Source organism: Tachypleus tridentatus, chromosome 11, assembly GCF_004210375.1.
Source record: "Tachypleus tridentatus isolate NWPU-2018 chromosome 11, ASM421037v1, whole genome shotgun sequence".
In the NCBI taxonomy this organism is placed as follows: Eukaryota; Metazoa; Arthropoda; class Merostomata; order Xiphosura; family Limulidae; genus Tachypleus; species Tachypleus tridentatus.
The window spans coordinates 15,978,065-15,998,547 of NC_134835.1; the positions used below are offsets into that span (position 1 = coordinate 15,978,065).

The 20,483-nt window shown below is 32.0% G+C and overlaps 1 protein-coding gene across 2 annotated transcripts in view; it reads right to left on the reverse strand.

Annotated features, from left to right (window-relative positions):
- Got2 (glutamate oxaloacetate transaminase 2) overlaps positions 1–15,703 on the reverse strand; it is a 33,954-nt gene extending 18,251 nt beyond the window's left edge. For both annotated transcript variants that reach the window (XM_076466285.1, XM_076466284.1), the window contains exons 1-5: positions 15,429–15,703; positions 11,734–11,890; positions 4,117–4,245; positions 3,687–3,746; positions 3,067–3,140 (exon numbers count right to left, since the gene is read on the reverse strand). In XM_076466285.1, the coding sequence (XP_076322400.1) occupies positions 3,067–3,140; positions 3,687–3,746; positions 4,117–4,245; positions 11,734–11,868 (398 nt within the window). In that variant the 5' untranslated portion in view covers positions 11,869–11,890; positions 15,429–15,703. The remainder of the gene's footprint in view (positions 1–3,066; positions 3,141–3,686; positions 3,747–4,116; positions 4,246–11,733; positions 11,891–15,428) is intronic.
- Between the last annotated feature and the right edge of the window lie 4,780 nt (positions 15,704–20,483).

Consider the following 20,483-nt stretch of genomic DNA (forward strand, 5'->3'; position numbering starts at 1 on the left):
GAACAATAAAAAGTTTTAATTTATTTCTAAGTAGTAATAACCTATATACATGTATAATGTATAATAACTGAAATGTTCCCTAAAACACAGCTAAGACTGAAGGTGCATTTTATGTCACTGGATTTGGTAACTTGAGTGCACATGTTCCACTTAACTGAAAGTCATGTAATGCTAGCCAGGAACCAGTGTAGGGTCAATATAATAAATAAAAATATATAACATTGAGATTTAAGCTACTTAAGGGTAAAAATTTGTACACTTGTTTTACAGCTTAGTTATTCTAACATGATAAAAGCATAATTTTATGATGGCCATGAGATTGGCCAAATTGACAGATTAAATATAGTTAGGGCAGTAAAAATAAAAATATAGTCTTACTGTAAACATACATTTCAATGTATTTAGAAGGTTTTAGAGAATATGCAAATAAGAGATTTTTGGGATGAGTATTTGTATTTCGCACAAAACTACTCGAGGGCTATCTGTGCTAGCTGTCCCTAATCTAGCAGTGTAAGACTAGAGGGAAGGCAGCTAGTCATCACCACCCACCACCAACTCTTGGACTACTCTTTTACCAACAAATCGTGGGATTGACCATCACATTATAACACCCCCATGGCTGAAAGGGCGAGCATGTTCGGCACGATGAGGGTGCAAACCCACTACCCTCGGATTACAAGTCACAAGCCTTAACACGCTTGGCCTTTTTGGGATGAAGAATATTTTTTTTAATCATAACATATTTTGGCACATGGATAAGTTGTGAAGCAGACTCAATATTTTCACAAATATATAGTTAAAATATTTTAGAAACCCGACTGTACAAAACGTGTAATCGTTACTAAAAGTCTACCAAATTTTGTAAAGATTGACATACTATGTCAAAATTTATAGAATAAATAACTAACATGCAAATTTGTATACATTATACAGAGACTGTTGCAAAATGGTTAATACAGATTATCAGTAAGTATCATGAGAATTGGATACAAAATATCAGATTTTTGTTTGAAGTTAAAAATCTTAAGTAAGGATTTTCACATGCATTATACATTTTCAAATGTTGATTAGTCAACATGCAAAGTAACTAAGACTAAAAATACTTGTGTACATAAAAAACAAAAAAAATTACTTTCACTACTGTGTCTATACAAAGGTGGTCAATTTGACCGACCCCATAACCACCATAAAAATTAGGAAATAGATATAAATTATGCCTTTTTCATTCTAAATTTGTTACAAGTTATAACAAATGTTTTGTCTGATAAGTTAAATCTCATAACCTTGTACTTCTGTATGTACTTATTTTATTAACCTTTCAGCTGTGCTTGACTAACATTACAGGAGTTGCAATGACAACACCTGTGTACTCATGTATTCACAAGTATAAAAATAGCCTTTACAAAGCAACCTCTTCTGGATGTGTTCTAGGAAAACAATATTTTGTAAAATAAGGTCGCATTTCATACAAAATACATTGTTACTTTTTATAACCAAATTCTTAGATTTTAATTATTTTTCATAAAACATAGAACAGTAATTGAAAAAAAAAGTATAAAAACAACTATTTTAATGATGAAGTTTGCACTCATTTTCTGCTTACTGTATATTGCTAAACCTCAAATTTGGAAAATGGAGGATGTTGACCAAAAATGTATATTTTATTTTATTTTATTTATTATTATTTTTTTTACACAAACATTTTGAAATAACTAGAAATTATACATTACAGTATCAATACACCATAATTCCACAATAGTTCAAACTTAGTAACTAAGCTGTATTTGTTTCTAAATATTTTTTAAACTCACCATTATCTTACTTCATTTCTTTGATAAAATGTTTCCTATACAAATATTCCACAGATGCTAAGAAAACTGCTAGCAGGACATGCTGACCTTTTGATTGGTAATATGCACTTCACTTGAAGTACATGTACATAAACAAGCATCTTCAAAAAAAAGAGACGAGCAGGGCCACCATAGTTGATTCCATAAATATATTAATATCTCAGGAAATATATAAAAGTTTTTATATCTAAGCTTGCTAATATTGGCAAGTATATAAATTATAAGAAATTATAAACTTTACTTTTGGACTAATGCTGCATTCAACATGCCACATGACACACAAAAGTATACAATTATGATTTTTTATCTTTAAAGAAAGAAAGTAATCAATGTATAATACTAAAATCATTCATTATTATAATATTATAATATAATATAATTTAAAAATTAGGATCTATTTAGATTAGTGAAGACCAGATTAAGTAAAATAAGAATAATATAACAAAAATGTTTCACAAGGCAGCAATGTCAGCAGCTCATGCATAATACAATTCAATAGTGTAATATGAGTTTCGTGTTCTTCAAAGGATTTACAACTTATAATGGTCCAACTAGTAGTTAGACATATTTCAAAATGGAAATAAACATTAAAATTTTATCATAAATAGATGTACACTATCACAAGTTTAAAACTACTCAGGATAAATGAATGTAGTTTCATGTTGAAATCTAAAGATATTCTACAAAGAAAAAAGGTTATTTTTTTGGATTTGTTGTTGTTCAGTAGTTGTGATGTTGATTAAGCTGACCTAGAAAGAAGAACAAAGTTTTACTGAAAAACATTTTAGATGCTGTTAGGAGGGTTTAGAGATTACACAAATCAAATCCAAGCTATTTGAGACAAAGAAAAGTATTTTTAGTCTTAACATGAAAACCACTTTGCACACAGACTATACAAAATACTGCATATGTTCAAAGACAAATTTTTTTTAGTTTAAGTACTTCAGAAATAAAAGGATTTCTTTTGTACATGAAAGACCATCAACTTTTGTGAAGATATATGTAAAATATTTAAAGACTTTACATGAGTACAAAGAGGTAATTTTGTCAGTTGAATCGATCGAGCCAGTTTCTTGAGCACTAACAGTTTCAGTTTAGTTTGGAGGACAGGACAACCAAGATTGACAAATAGGTCCCATGTTGTTCCAAGATATGTTAAATAACACAATTGGTTACTTTACCAATAATTCAGTGAAAAGAATGAAAAGCATTTTACTTGAACAACGGAATGTGGTTTCCCCATGTTGGTGCTGGCATGTAAACCTCCTTGTTTCCTTTGAAGAAGTCTCTCTAATGAACATATAAAATCAATTGTTTCAGTACTCAATCTAATCAAAGCTCAAAATATCTTCAGCAAATATTAAAAAAAAAGATTCATTCTTCTTTATAAAGTTAGTGCTTACAAACTAATTAATTTTAATGTTAGTGTAAAAGCCTGACTTTAAAATATATTATACAACATACAAGCATCATTTTTACTTAAAATTTTTACTAACACAGTAACATTGCAGCCAACATCATATTTAAATACACAAGTTAATTCTGATATGGCAATGTTTACAACAGCCAAGCAATCTTTATATAAACAGGGAACATTATTTCACTTAGCATGTTTGTTTCTTTTAGAACAAAGCCATATTCAGCTGTCCACTGTGTCTATCTTAAGGACTTAAACTGCAGATTTCCACGTTGTAAGTTTGTAGACTTAACATTTACTAACAGTAGCAACAGATAAAACTAACACAATGAACAAGTAATACAAAATACACCCTAAAATGTTAATTAACTCAAACACTTCAGTAATATCAGGAACACTTGAATCAAATCATTACTTACTAAGAAAAATGCTCCCATAGTAAGTGATCCAGTTCCAGAGATACCTTGGATGGTGGCATTCTGAAAGAAAGCAAGTAATTGTTTTATTAAAAATTAACTGATCAATCTCTCATTCATTAAGGGTAGTGTCCAGTTATTTCTCAGATCATAGGTATGTTTGATACTAACCGTGATCTGTGGTGGTTCTGTTTTTAAAACAAATTCACGATAACAGTTTTTAAAGTTTACTATGGTTTAGATATATGACAAACTCAAGCAATATTAACATTCTTTAAGGTTTTTAGAAGGTTCTATGCATGAGAAAAAGACACATACTTTATGAAATAGTGTTACACTATTTAGATCACTAACTTATTTTTCATCCATAATTGACTATATGGTTGTCTTTGAGTAAACTAATGCAATGAAATTAATAAAAACTATGACCCACCAATCCTTCTTTGATAACACTACTGTTCTCACTAAATGCTAAAACTGCAGATGCTTGACAGAATTCTTGTAAACCATGTATAGCAGCATATTCTTTGTCCATGTGTTTGGCCATCATGAGCTCTTCAACCTGGAGGAAATATTTTTTATTTATATAATGTTCATGTATCTATCAGATAACATCTGATAAAAGTGTTTAATTAAACTGAATGTTACAGAAGTTGAAATTCTTAAATATTATCACATTAGCCAGTGGTCTTAGTCCAATATTGAAGTAGAAAGGTTTTTAAAAACTATTCGGAATAATTTTCATCGATTGGTCAAAGAACCTACTTAGAACAATGCTATTTTAGATTTAGTTTATAATAAAGTAACAGCTATTATGTTGAAGATTTGGAACACAGATACAAGTTATTATTCAATTTGACATTTTGCTGCAGATGAAGATTTTTATTCCAAATTTCACAACAGCAAATTCTGAAAAGATGAAGATTATGTCTCAGGACAGCTGGTACAGGTATTAACATTTATTAATAGATAGAACAAGGTTTTTGACCTAAGAAGGTTGAAATATCATTCTCTGCTTTATTAGTTTGTTTGTTTTGAATTTTATGCAAAGCTATTCTAGAGCTATCTGTGCTAGCCATCCCTAATTTAGCAGTGCAAGACTAGAGGGAAGGCAGCTAGTCATCACTACCCATCACCAACTCTTGGGCTACTCTTTTACCAATGAATAGCGAATTGATCGTCACATTATAACGCTACCATGGCTGAAAGGGTGAGCACGTTTGATGAGACCAGGATTCGAACCCGAGACCCTGGGATTACGAGTTGAACACCTTAACACACTCGGCCATGCTTTATTTGTGCAAAGTGTTAATACCTGTACCAGCTGTCCTGAGATATATTTTTATTTTACTTCAAGTGGGTTTCTTATCACAAACGAAACAAGATTATCTGCTGTGAACTGGACAACTTAATTAGTCAAAGATACTTATCAAATATAGATATTTGTAAATACATTTTAAGTATTCGAGACGGACAAAAAATGGTGGCTGTAACTAAAAAAACTAGGTTCACTCAAAGGGTAGAAAGGACTAAAATTAAATAATAAATGCGAGAAGTTTACATTTACTGCAATAACTCTTCACATACAATTAAGGGTATGTAAAATATTAGGTTAGAGGAAGAGCCTTTGAAAAACAATAAAGGGAAGTTCATATCTGATAATTTGACCTTTAAAATTTCTACATTATACTTTTTTTTTTTAAATATGTTTTGTGTATCATTGTAAAATTTGGCAAGATCTTGGTAAATATCAAAGGGCTTTGGTAAAAAAAAAAATACAAATAAGTATTTTTATTAAAACTTCATTCACGAGTACATGGAGTCGGTCAAATTGACTGACCTTGTAACCACTATAAAACATTAGAAAATAAATTTAAATTACCACCTCCCATATAGAACAATGCATATTTTAACATGAAATCACAACTGTTTATCTGTAGTCTCGTAACAATACGTCTAAAATTAAAAAAACAGTTTTATTGCACTTTGAACCATGTAACTAATAATCCTACCACACAACTTGCAGATCACTCAGCACACATTACTGCATGAAATTATGTAATACGTGAACATACATCATGAAAAATTATTTTTATCTTACCTAATCTATCCTAACAAAATTCTGATTTTTACATTAGTTACTTTTAAAATAAAAAATAAATATGAAAAACAAGAAATATACTTACCTGAATATACTTTTTCCTCTGTCAACTAAACTTAAGCCTTTTTTGTTTTGTTTTAAATACAAATTGTACACTTATTTGAATACATAATGCAACAAAAAACACAAAATAACAACACATAAAACAGTGTTTAACTATAACAACTTTTCTGGCTTTCTTAGTATGCAATAACAGCTTTTAAAAATTCTTTCAATGTCCTATACAGAAAGCAACATAACAGTCATTTGGAGATTACAACTGACTTTCTATTGGCTATAAATAATATACTATAAAAAGTATCGTAAAGACTTACTAGCAATTTGTCAGAGAGGATATGTGCAAGTTGGTATGATTTTCTGATTTATGGATTTGTATACAAATAAGATTAAACAACATACTTCTCCTGGGTAATTTATATTAAATTCTGTACTTCTTGGAGGGGTGAAATAAATTAGAAAACTGGGAAGAACTAGAGAGAAAATGTCACAATCCTCAGTAAAGGATTATTAAACATATTTCCTTATAACACCAAAAACTTAAGACTTGTATAATATTAAAAATTGATCTATTACATTGTGGTGTAAAGTTATTTGTATACAATGATAGTTTACATTTTTAGTACAAGTCTTCAGGCAGTCATGAAATCATACTTTGACCTGTCCATGTAATAGTGTTAAATTCTACTTTAAGTTCTTACTAATGATAATTTAAACAATATTCATAATTTTTCACAGTTATCAGATGGAAATAAAACAGAACAAGATGATCACAGTATTTCCAAGTTTGTCAACATTTTAAAGAAGGTTAATCATGTATCAGCTACAATGTTTTCTAAGTCCTTAAATAAATGGTAGAAAGTTGAATGTTAGCTAATGTTACTCCTCTCTTCCAGGGATGAAAAAAAATTGTAGTTTTTATTTGTTTGAAATTAAACAGAAAGCTACACAATGGGCTATCTCTGCTCTGCCAACCACTTATATCAAAACCTGGCTGTTAGTGGTACGAGTCCAGACATACCACTGTGCCACTAGGGGCAATTGTTGTAGTAATTATACACCTATTAATCTTAGATGAGTGGTGGACAAAGTTTTGGGATAGTCAATGTGGTATCATTAGGAAAAATATTTTGCTTCAATATTTAGGTACTCTTTGAAGAGGTTACTGCATAAACATAATGATGTAGATTAGAAGATTTAAATCTTCAGAATTCAACCAAAGTAAAATATTCTGTATAGTTGTGTGGGGATGGGTTGGATAGGAAAGACATCAAGCAAGATTAGGTGAGGAACCTCAAACCTCACTGTCAGCAACTTTGATTTTGTTTTCTTCAATTTACATTAGCAGTAACACAGATGGAATAGTTAGTATGTTATTTAAATTAGTTGATGATGAAGTTTTGATACTTGCTGTCTAAGAGAATACCACTGTTTTACAAAAAGTATTTGGATTATCTGGAGAGTTGAGTGAATACAATAGGATGGTTTTAATTATAATATATGCAAAGCAATGCAAGGAGATATCAAAATTAGAATTACAAGTATAACTCTGATGGGAATAAGAATGTAATAGAAGAGTATAACTTTGATTTTCTGGATAACCAGACCATCCAAGCAGTTTGCTGTTGGTTGGACAAAATATTTTATGTTCTTTTTACAGCAAAGTAAATACAAATACGAAGAGATTATAATTTCATTGTATGGGTCATAATTGGAATATTGTATCTAGTCTTCTCTTGTTACCATTAGAAAGGAGATTTAATTGTAGCAAAAGGTTCAGAGGAGGGCTATTAGGATGATATCTGGGACAGAAACTGTCACATAAGGACAGGTTAAGATCTCTAATATAAAATTTTATTTTGAAAAAGAAAATGAAGATACGAATGAGATGCTAAGGGAATCGATAGCATTGTCAACAGTGAATAAGAAAGGACTCAAACAAATTTTAATGGAGTTGGGGTCATCTTATTTCAAGATGGTGTTACTTTTCTAAGTGGGTGGTTGGCCTTTGGAGCAGATTGTAGTGGGTACAATAAATGTAAGGTGATGCTTGATATGGATTTGAACAAGGGTCTGGCTCCAATAAGTTTATTTTTATTGTAATGTTTAGTTTAACAGATGGGATGGCCTCTATCTTGTATAGATCAACAGGGTACTTTGTCCTTAAATTATGCTTTTTGTGGATTTACAAAACACTTGAAAGTTTCACTAAGAAACATGCTAAGAAGGAAACCACATCACACATGTATAATCCTACACCATGAAAATGAAGGCCAACAAACACATTTTGGATATTAATAAAACTTGTTAGTCTGTAACAATGAGATATCACTTTGATTCTAATTCTTGGGAAAACATCAGGAAAAAGAAAAACAAAAGAACAAGTTGTCAGAATTGGCAAATAAAGAAAGAGAAAACACGACCATACAAAGTTCACAACAGTAACTGTCTACACCAGTCATAAACCTACCACGGAGAAGACACGACCTTACAATATTCACAACAGTAACTACCTACACCAGTCATAAACCTACCACGGAGAAGACACGACCTTACAATATTCACAACAGTAACTACCTACACCAGTCATAAACCTACCACGGAGAAGACACGACCTTACAATATTCACAACAGTAACTACCTACACCAGTCATAAACCTACCACGGAGAAGACACGACCTTACAATATTCACAACAGTAACTACCTACACCAGTCATAAACCTACCACGGAGAAGACACGACCTTACAATATTCACAACAGTAACTACCTACACCAGTCATAAACCTACCACAGAGAAGACACGACCTTACAATATTCACAACAGTAACTACCTACACCAGTCATAAACCTACCACAGAGAAGACACGACCTTACAATATTCACAACAGTAACTACCTACACCAGTCATAAACCTACCACAGAGAAGACACGACCTTACAATATTCACAACAGTAACTACCTACACCAGTCATAAACCTACCACAGAGAAGACACGACCTTACAATATTCACAACAGTAACTACCTACACCAGTCATAAACCTACCACAGAGAAGACACGACCTTACAATATTCACAACAGTAACTACCTACACCAGTCATAAACCTACCACAGAGAAGACACGACCTTACAATATTCACAACAGTAACTACCTACACCAGTCATTAACTTACCACAGAAAAGACAAGGCCATACAATATTCACAACAGTAACTACCTACACCAGTCATAAACCTACCACAGAGAAGACATGACCATACAATATTCACAACAGTAACTACCTACACCAGTAATAAACCAACCACAGAAAGACATGACCATACAATATTTACAACAAAAACTGTCTACACTGGTCATAAACCTATCACAAAAATAAATAACTCCAGAAGAAAAAAACTGTACTACCAGTGGGCCTAAATTTTTCCCTACCAACAAAACCTAATAAAGAAGAATCGATTTATTCTATAGAATTTAACTTAAAGAAACATATGTAGTTATTACACAAATATTTTATTAAACAATCAACAAGAGTTACAAAACTAATAAGAAAGAACAGAAAAGCAAACAGTGGAAAAACAGATAAAAGTGTCCCATAAGTATTACGAAAATACAAGGACATACAAATCTGTGAAGATAATAAAGGTAATCTACAGTAGTTGTAGACTTCAAGCATTATGGAGATGGCAGCTCAGAGTTACTGACATACGAGACATACAAGAAAACTAAAGAAAGATGCATACTGGAGAATGTTGAATCTGTGATAATGATAAATCAGAATTTTCATCATGCTGGGAAACAAGAAACTATTCATAAAAACTGCAACAGCACCAGAATGTGCACTATACTTAAAATACAAAACCTTGTGTACCATACATTAAGTAGTTTAAATCCTGTTATACACGTTTTAGCCAAGTTGTCGGTTAAAAAATGCCTCTGATCCACATATCAGTAAGTATAAACACAGTTAAAAAGTACTGACTTTGTGAGAGATCGTAAAACATGTTGAAATCCAAACAAATGACTTGTATGTATTGTTAGATGTTTCCTTGTTTACAAATATTCCAGCAAACAAAGCTATAGATACTTTATCCAATAAAGTATCTTCACACTGAAAAGTTACCATTAGAATATATCAAAGACAAATAATATTACTAAACTTTGTTCAAAATTAATAACAAATGTCACCAACAAACCAAAGGTCTTGCAACGGGAACTGTAATAAAACCTATAGGGTACAGAAGATATGTAGATGCTGCCTTCGTGATATGGTCAAACACCAGTGAAACCCTAAAAAATGTCTTAAACAACATGAATGACATAGGGATTAAATGTGCCATGCAGTCCAGTTGAGATGACTTGTCTTTCTTATACGTTCTTGTTAAACAAATGTGACATCAAACTACATTGTAGCATATTCCACAAACCATTTGCCATTAGTATGCTACCACATTACAATTTTAACCACCCTCTAAGTCAGGAATTAAGCATGTTCTACACATCTATATGGTGTATCTTTGATATGTGTTCTGACATCACACAAATAAAGAAAAAAATTACTTAAAAGCAGCTGAGGAAAGATGTTACAAAACCCTATAGTTATTGAGTTTCTTTTTACAAAATGAAAGAAAAACAACTACAGATGAAATACTGAAAACATTAAAATAATTACAAAAGTTCATCAGCCTACTATTGTCCTGTTATTTCTAAAAAAAGTTGTGAAATAATTCAGATTGAAGGATTATAGAGTTCATTCTTCAGAACAAATTTGCCAACCAGTTACAAAGACTCAAATACCCCAAAAAACACTGAAGATAAAGATGGAATATACCAACTCAGCTACAGTAAAATGTACATAGGACAAACCAGAATAAAAGAACTTCAGTTTCACATGAGACATGGTAACAATGTCCTCTGTTGTGGCTGAACGCTTCTGGAATATGTATGACTAGAATAACGTAAAAACCTTATGATACAAAGTAAAGTAAAAAGAAACTTCTATATTGAAATAGATATGATGGCCAATCAATATGTCCTATTGGAAGACCTGTATCTTAAATTTTCTAGCATGCATGAATTACCTTCCCCCATATCTTGATCTCAGCCATTAATGGTTGAAAGTAAATACTTAAGAGACAAGAAAATTTTGCCCCAATGATGTAGCATGTTTAATGAAGTGAGATACCTGAAAGTTACAAGAAATAATTTTACTTATTACTGTGCCAAAAAAACTTTGTATTTGTTACCCTTAACATAAAATATGTAAACATGTCAATGTGTAATCAGTTGTTTTCATGTGCACTATATTTTATTCGATGGAGTGGGGGTGCCCAGCCCTTTTACCCATCCTGCAGTAGAGGATTGTAACATGTCTTTCATGTTTCCTTGGATAACATATACTTTTTTTCAGTTTTCTTTTGAGTCAGCTTAGATGCACAATAGCTGAAGTAACCTTCTTACTATAGCTGTGCATAGGAGTAAGAACTGCTAATTGGTCATTAACAATGTTCTTTTGCAGGAAATATAGCTGTAACTTCACTAGTGATGTTCTGAACCAGGCAACAGTATTTCTTCTTGGCATTTAGTGTACTGGCCCAGGGCTTTCCTACCATATGTTTGAGCACAACGAATTTAACTAAAGAGATGTGACATACGGAGCCTGTCACCACTGATAGTCCATTGTGTTTTGTGCTTTTAATGTTTTAGTCAGTAATAGTCCATTGTGTTTTGTGCTTTTAATGTTTTAGTCAGTAGCAATTTTCCATTTCTGTCATCTCTAAGTTCAGAAAGTAACATCCGTATTCCAATATTCACTCCCAATAAGTGGACCTTACATTTTGTTCTACAGAAGATTCAAGAAAGATGTACATACACAAGTATATTATCTACACAGACCTTTCTAACACAAGGCAACACAAAAGGTTTTCCTTGGTCATCTCTATATGCTCCAACTCCTAGATTGACTTTCTTAGGATTAGTATCTCGTTTGAAGGCTTCTGTCACTCCCAGAATTGGATCAGGAGGGCCCATTTCTACATGAGACCACCAGGAACTATAATAAAAAAAGTCAAGGAAATGGATGAATATATGTAATTAAACAAATGCTCTGTTTAACAGACCAACTAAAGAAACAAACAAATTACACAATTGTTAACATTTCAGCAATATCTTCTCCACCTTTCAGCAGCACTAATGACATTTCCAGTAAACTACTATTTTCCCATTTGATAAAAGGTTTTGGTTGGAGTTATCATATTTCACAAATCATTCAAAAATTATTACAAGTTGTATTTTTCACTTCAAGTGTTTCATATATTTTACCAAAACACTTATTCTGACTTCAACTAATAGTTACCTTGGGCAACCTTTGCCCTTAGATACTACTGTTTTTTTGTTTTGTTTCTTATAAACTTGTTAGATATAATTTACATAAAAAATAGAAGTAACAACAGACATATCCAATAGTTCGTTCATAATCACCAAAGCTGCAAATCACATAACAAAAAAAAATTAACTTTTTATAGAGGGAGAGAAAAATGTTTTCCATTAGATATTAATAAAATTAATTACATTGCTGGTACAAGTAAGGTACCAATTTCCCACAGGTCATCAGCCATTTCACCACATACAGAGACTGGTAACAATATTGGACACTACAGAACTACAGTATGGCTTTTATTTTAGTTTTACTTACAGGTGTGCTCACAATGGTTATACCAGAAAGTAGTTATACACATCTCTTTTACACTGAACATTTATCCACCACAAATTTCTTTAAAACATTTATTCACTAAATACCCTAAACCTTAGTCCCTATTTCACGTTCACAGATTTTAATAATGTTTAAAACTTTACAATAGTAAATTTTCCAAAAGAAATATGCCAGACTTAAAATGTTCTCTGCTCAACTTAGAAGCTATTAACTCATCATCCATGAAAGCCTGAACCAGTAACTACACGGGAACTGAGCAGAGTGCATACACAGCACCAATCATATTCGATCCTCAAAAAGTAAATTGATCTATGTCTATAGTTATCACCAGATGTGGGCCATCTTTTGTTAGGACAACGAGGAATAAAACTCCACACAAAGTTTTATCAAAATCACTTTTTGACTGAGCTACAAAACAAATACAGTGTGAAAAATCAGTCATTATGCTTACAAACAGAATCACTTCGAAGTTGGATTGTAATCTAAACATATACCAAAGTTTGTTCAAATCCATTCATCTATTTGAGAAATCTTCCTAACAAAAGCACATACACATGTAGGGTAGAAACATTGCCTCTGTCCACTTTTGTTTTTAAAACATTCATTACCTTCATTGCAAACATAACTTAATATTAAAAGAACTTACAGACAAAACCACAAAACTTTAGCTTTCAAACAGGTCCTTTCTTCTCATAATTTAAACATCAAATCTGTTAATTTTTGTAATAACTATGCACAGTGACGACTGTTACATCACTTAAAATTAACCATTTTCTAAAACTTTAATAATACCATAATGATTAATATCTTATAACTAGAAATATAATATTATGCAAATACACAATTACTATTTTTCAGCAAGTTTAAAATATTTAACTTTTTCAACCAGACCATATGTGTAGAAATATGGCTTTTTAATCTTTAGTCAAAAAACATGCTTCTTATAACAAATTTAATTCACTGATTAAGTTCCAGTCAGAATAAGCTATTTACTTAGAACAAACCTGAAAATAAACCTAGCAACCAGTTTATCCCAGTAATTAAATGTTTAAAGTATTAACATTCAACTGAATTGAAGTAGTTAAATAATAAAGTATTGCTTACTTGGAGAAAATGGAAACACCAGGTGTCAGGTTATACTAATCTTGTAAAACAGATTTGGGAAATGTAACCTTGGTAAAACATGGTTGTTTTGTCCAAGCACATTAAGTTATTTATTTTTTTAACACTTATTTTCTGATGCTGGCTTTTGTGGAAGGAGATAGAAGCCATGCTATACAACTTAAACAAGATATAGTATGAAAATACTTTCCTATACTTTCAAGTTACCTCTTGAATTTCTGGATATAGATATAAAAGGTGCCCAAAATGCTTTCTGCATGCAAAAAAGTTGCCTGAAGAAATTAAAAATTCAAACTGTGACATGTACCATGCCCTTTTATATCACTAGTTAATCAAACTAACATCTGGTTATTTTGAGACAAATGTGGAATTATTTTAAATCAAAAGCACACAATGAACACTTTTTACCCCTCACCAATGTCTCATCTTCGGTAGTCAATGTCTGAGGTTCAATTACACAGTTTTCATACGTAAACTTTCTGTCCAAGTGTTTGAAACTTGTGTTTGTGCCATTTCCACTTGGACTGACTTGTGGTATCATACTTATCTTAGTAATCAATGGCTGAATCAAATGTGTTTAGAAATCAAATTTGCATGTTCTGCAGTTGCCTATTCAAAATACAGGCACTCACATTTAAACATTTTCAGTAAAATAATTTACATAGTCTACACTTGTTTAATAAGATCAAATACTCAATTACAGAAGTTTTATAATGCTATCTAATTAAAAACCACACATATTCAACCAAGAAACCAGATGGAACTGATCTGCTACTTTCACAATCAATATGTACATGGTGGAAACGAGGAAGACCCACATATCTGTGATTACATGAATGCTATTTTGAAAGTTTGTAGTTGAGTTTATGTATCATAAAGTCTGTATCTAATTTGTTTTATTACTTTGGTTCATTGGTTGTTAATGTAAATGAAAACTTTAACAAACTCATGGCTCTCTTGCATCTTGTTTTACTACCTTATCATTTGCAATATACTAATGACAAATAATAAAATTAAAATCTATAGTCATAGTAAATGCCCAGTATAAAAAGACATCTCACTGCAAAGAATAAATATTTTGGAAGCAGAGGTCTTATTTTTAAGGTTTTTACAACAGGAATTATAATGTCCTAATCATTATGAATAGGGTATTTGTTTTTATTTTTATGAAATAAACATTTATAAAAGCTTAAAGTATAGAAACAATGATTTATGTACTTCAGGAAGTTTCCTCTGTTTTCTTAAGATAGGTCCTATTTTTAAAAAAGTGGGGCTTTCCTTCCAATCTTTCCTTTATCAGTTTTCTTACCAAAACCTCCTTAAACTGAACAGTAAAATGGTGTATTTATAGAATCAATTAAATGCAACTTTTACAAAGAGTTAAGATCACATAACTTGCTTTACAACTTGAATCAAATGTTTAAAGTTACATTCACCTATATAGCTGATCTATATAGTTAGCTTGCAGGTAAAAGTTCACTTTGTTCAAAAAATGAATTAATCTAGGGCCTCACAAAACTATCACTTAGAAATCCTGACACAAAAATTACATTAACTGTTGCAATGTATGAAGCAATGTGACGAAACTGATTTGATGACTAGTTATTACGACTTTGCTAACTCATTTATTCTAAAACTTGAGTACAGTTATTACAAACCATAATTAATCTAGAGCTGAATACCATTATCTAAACCTAATCATACACATTTTCATTTTTTGAACAGCAGCTAAGATACTCTTCTCTTGTCAACTTACCATGATCGACTAAGCACAGCAGCGAGCGAATACTGACATGATTTTAAAAGGAAGGATGAAAAACAGCCTTTGTTGAAGTGATTGACATTCTTTTACCTTTTCCAACTAGCTGAAATGTTATTAAGTTAATAACTGTCGAGCAGTAGTAAAGCAGTTTATCCAATGACTACCTCAACCAATTGCAAACAGGGTACACAATCCGGCTGATGTCTAATACAGATAACAAAAACACAAGAAAACCATCAGCGTAGAAGGTGACACGAAGTAAAATCAATAGGGGTCGCCGCTTTTTTTATGTGTGATTTCCTCAAAACGATATATTCCCAAAATAAGTAATGTGTACGGTACACCATAATGAAGTAGTGGAATATAAAATTATTCTTTTGCACACATTAAAGAAAAAATGACATATATATTTTATTGGTAATATTAATCTTAAAGGTATTTTATGTGAGAATATTTTAAAATATATGTGTGTTTTCTTATAGCAAAGCCACATCGTGCTGTCTGCTGAGCCCACAGAGGGAAATCGAACTGCTGATTTTAGAGTTGTAAATCCGCAGACTTACCACTGTACTAGCGCAAGGCTTTAAAACATACATTTCTTTCTATAATATAATTATTTTGAATTTGTTTGCATGTTCCATGAATAGGCTGGTTGATATCGTTATAGCGTTATTCTTTCGTTTGCGGGTTCTTTTAAATTATCTGGTGAAAATAATTCCTTGATAGTCCTCTCGACAAGAACAAATTGTTTTGATAAATTCTGAAGTGCCTCGTTTATTAACATCAAATTAAAGAAATACTGAAGATATTAAATAAACTGACTGTTATAAAAGAGTATATTACTAATTGAAGTTTTAGTATTCATATCAGCCGATTTGAGAATACATTTTCACTTCAAGTGGGTTTCTTGTCACCATGAGCAATTCTTTTGCCCTCTGTTCCGGGATGGCCAGGTGGTTAGAACGCTCAACTCGTAATCTGTGGGTCGCGGGCTAGAATTCTCATCACGCCAAGTATGCTCTTCCTTTCAGCGGTGGAGGTGTTATAATTTGACGGTCAATCCCACTATTCGTTGGTAAAAGAGTAGCCCAAGAGTTGGCGGTGGGTGGTGATGACTAGCTGCCTTCTCTCTAGTCTTACACTGCTAAATTAGGGACGGCTAACTCAAATAGTAATAGTGTAGCTTTGTGCGAAATTTAAAAAAAAAATTTACCCCTTCCCCCTCACAGTGGCATTACACTATGTATGGAGTCTTACAACACTAGAAAGCGGGTATTGATACTCTTGGTTATAAGAGCACAGATAGCTCATTATGTAGATTTGTGCTTAATTTTAAACAAGCAAACAAAATAAAACTCTCTTTTTTTCTGGCTATAATCTTAAGGAGACACTGATGTAATAGCAAAGTGTTTTTAATACGATGCGCATTTATATAAAGGTCCCACTTTACAAAATGATTGATTCATCCTTTTATGTAATATGTGCAATAAAGCTGTGTTTGTTGGATTTACAAATCAGATGAAGGCTTTAGACAGTTTTATCTGGAAACTGCAAAAGTCTATACCCTAAAATTTCAATCAGCGTAATATATGGAAAAACTGAATTTTAGCTAGTTGAAGGATATTATTGTTTAAACACTGAGATAATTCAAGACAATAAACTATTATAAAAAGGAAAAAAAGTCCCATCTCTATTTTGTAGATTGACTGGAAAGATATTGCTGCAAAAAGTAAATCAAAGTAAAATCAAGTAAATCATGTAGAGCTCAAAGCTGAACAAAACATTATTTCAAACTTTAAAATAAAAGAAATGTCTAAAAATTATTTATATCTCAGAGTAAAAGAATTTAAAATGATAAAAACATTTTATTCGTGGTTTTATCAGTGATAAATTTCTATAATATTCATCATAACGAATCTTTCTAGGCAATCTTTAGAACCAGTAAATGTTATAAGTGAGAATCGAGATTTTTCGAGAATAGATAGAGCCGGCTGAAAATTCTTGCAGTTGTATCTTTCCACTGCAGGCCATATTTAATATTTAAAATATAAAAGGCTTCTCAAAATTTTAATTTGAAGTCAGTTTCTCAGCTTTGTCTTCATATTAATGAAGGTGCAGGATGCTCTTTCTTCCAACTGTATTAGATCCGAATGGTTTCAGGTTAGTGAATGAATGAATCTTGTGTCTCTTGAAGCATCTCTGTTTTCATGTACCTCAAGCCAGAATGGCCATTTACTTGTTTGCTTCTAGGTGTTGTTTTTTAAATTACACAACTTTTTCTTAGTTTGCTGTGTTTTCACATATGGATTGAAATTCTTGCGCAAGACTTGTAGTGAAACTCTTTATTTGTGACATGTTTTCTTTTGAATGCAGCACAGGCAAACTTTTGTATTGCACTGATATTAGCCAGCAGACGGGTCCTCATTTCAAGAAAAAAACATTACCAACAGAACCTTATATTTTTATTCCACTTTCTTAATGCCAGCTTTATCATCAAAACATATAAAATTACTCTCTTGGTACAAAGATGTTGGTGGGAACTTAATTTGCTTCTCAGAATCAAAGCTAATGAAGACAGAATCCAGGTGATGATGATTAGCACTCCAGGTGATCATGAGTAGCACTCCAGGTGATCATGATCACCTAGTCATTTCAGTACTGATTGTTAATACACAATCAGCCGCAGAAAAAGCTTAGAAGGATAAATTGTTTCGAATTGAAACAGATGAATTGTTCTGGTCAGATTAGTGAGAGTTGATTTCAGTAAGATCAGGTACAACTTATTGTGTCGTTGAGGAGATCTAAGGCGTAACATTTTTGCGAGTCATTGACTTAGGCGTTCCACCTGGTCAAAAATCTTGAAAGCCTAACTCATCGACTGCACCATCTGATGCATTCTGTTTGAATAATTTTTTGGGGGGTTCGAGACTTCTAATATTTCGTGCAATTGTATCTAATTGTTTCTCCTTTTGGCACTATTGGAAACTAACTGCAACTTTCATGCACAAGAAAATATAATTGTCTTGGAAACACCTCAGATGTTTGCTGCCAATCAAATTGAGTGAAAAACAATTTATAAGAACACGGTGAGAATTTTTTTTATTTCAAGAGAGTATATACAGAATAGTAGTATCAAACAATGACACCCCATCAACTCCAAATATAATACAAACAATGACACCCCATCGACTCCAAATATAATACATTTCTGCATATCTCTTCTTTTTTAAGACATTTAAGGACAATTACCAAAGATGCTGCACCAGTTTTAGTCACTTGGATTATTTTTAAATGTTGAAACAGTTTTCTGCTTTATAAGGCTTTGGTGTTGAATGTCAACAGAAAACATCTGTGAGACAGTTGTATCAGTGCTTCCATCAGTTACTTATGAATAATAGTTGTCGTCTCTATCTGTTTCTATTTCTTTATAAAACTCTGAGCCTAAAATATAAAAACAAAGGTCGTGTACCTCATGCGTTGAAGTGCTATTTCATTCATTCCATTGGAAGCAATTCAGATGAATGATCCACTATGCTAAATGAAGAACAGCTTTAACTCTGCCTTTTTGCATTCAATTGGAATGATGGTAGTGATATATTTTTGCATTGGATGATGCTTAGAAGCTGATTTGGCGGATGGAATTTTAAGGTATGTTTCCATCTTTGAGTGAGCTGTAAAATTATTATTCTGATATGTAATGCTCAACAACAAGTAGCACAATATGCAAGTGAATAGTTTACTTGCACTGTCTGTAACCATTTTATAAAAAATTATGTATCGGTCAGCATGTATTTTTCTGCTAATATATTGTACGATTAAACTTTTTATTTTGCATAGCAAGAGTTACGACTACCTCACAGTATCAGTCAAACAACGGTTAACAAAGTATAGGATTAACAACAGTTGTATTAGAAGTTATTCACACACATATGTTTTCATAGTTTACGTTAAGAATATAAATTAATGATATTTTTGAAACAATAATAGACTTTTATAAGGTCTGAGAGAGGGTTAGGGCCCAATTTTAGTTTGTTTTGAATTTCGCGTAATGCTACACGAGATCTCTCTGCGCTAGCCGGTCTTAATTTAAGAATGTTTTCCGTAATAAAGTAAACACAATGTACGAAACAATGCGCTTATTGTATTTCAGTTAAATCTGCAAAATTTCGCTTTTCGGAGCACATAATAAAATGAAATTTAAGTTCATCATTATCGAACTATATTTTCACATATAAAAGTATCAAATTTGTGACTTTAATCAAGTAATTTTAAAAGTGCGTTCAGAGGGCCTTACGCAACACAGCAAACACTAAAGCCGATAATAGTAATCGAAATCATTCAATTCTAGTCATAGGACAATCTAAACAAAATATTATCTCAAGTATACCTGCAAATTTTCAAGCAAGTAACAATGTATGTATTTGTATACAAAGCAATAAAACAATAGTTTGTTTGTTTTTGAATTTCGCGCAAAGCTACTAATTTAGCAGTGTAAGACTAGGGAGAAGGCAGCTAGTCATCACCACCCACCGCCAACTCTTGGGCTACTCTTTTACCAACGAATAGTGGGACTGACCGTGACATTATAACGCCCCTAGGGCTGAAAAGGCGAGCATGTTTGGTACGACGGGGATGCGAACCCGCGACCCTCAGATTACGAGTCGCACGCCTTAATCCACGTGGCCATAAATTAATGTGATAGTTTGTACCTCACCGATTAAAACTTATATAGATAACGCTAATTAAAGCCTCAATTAAAGATTCATTTAATGTTTACATAGACCACAATATCAGATCGAACAAACTTTGTTTTTAAGGAATTATTAAACCTTGAAAAATAAATTAATTATTATTTTCACATAAATAAATTATTCAACCCTTGTGTTTCACTGATTTTCTATATGATTATGACCAATGATAATAATAATACGGTTACACAGACGAACCTTATTTAAAAAAAAAAAAAAAAACTATACAAAACCTGGATATCAAGTATTGTAGATGGGTAGAGTATAAGGCAAGACTTTAATGGAAAATGGCATATACTGT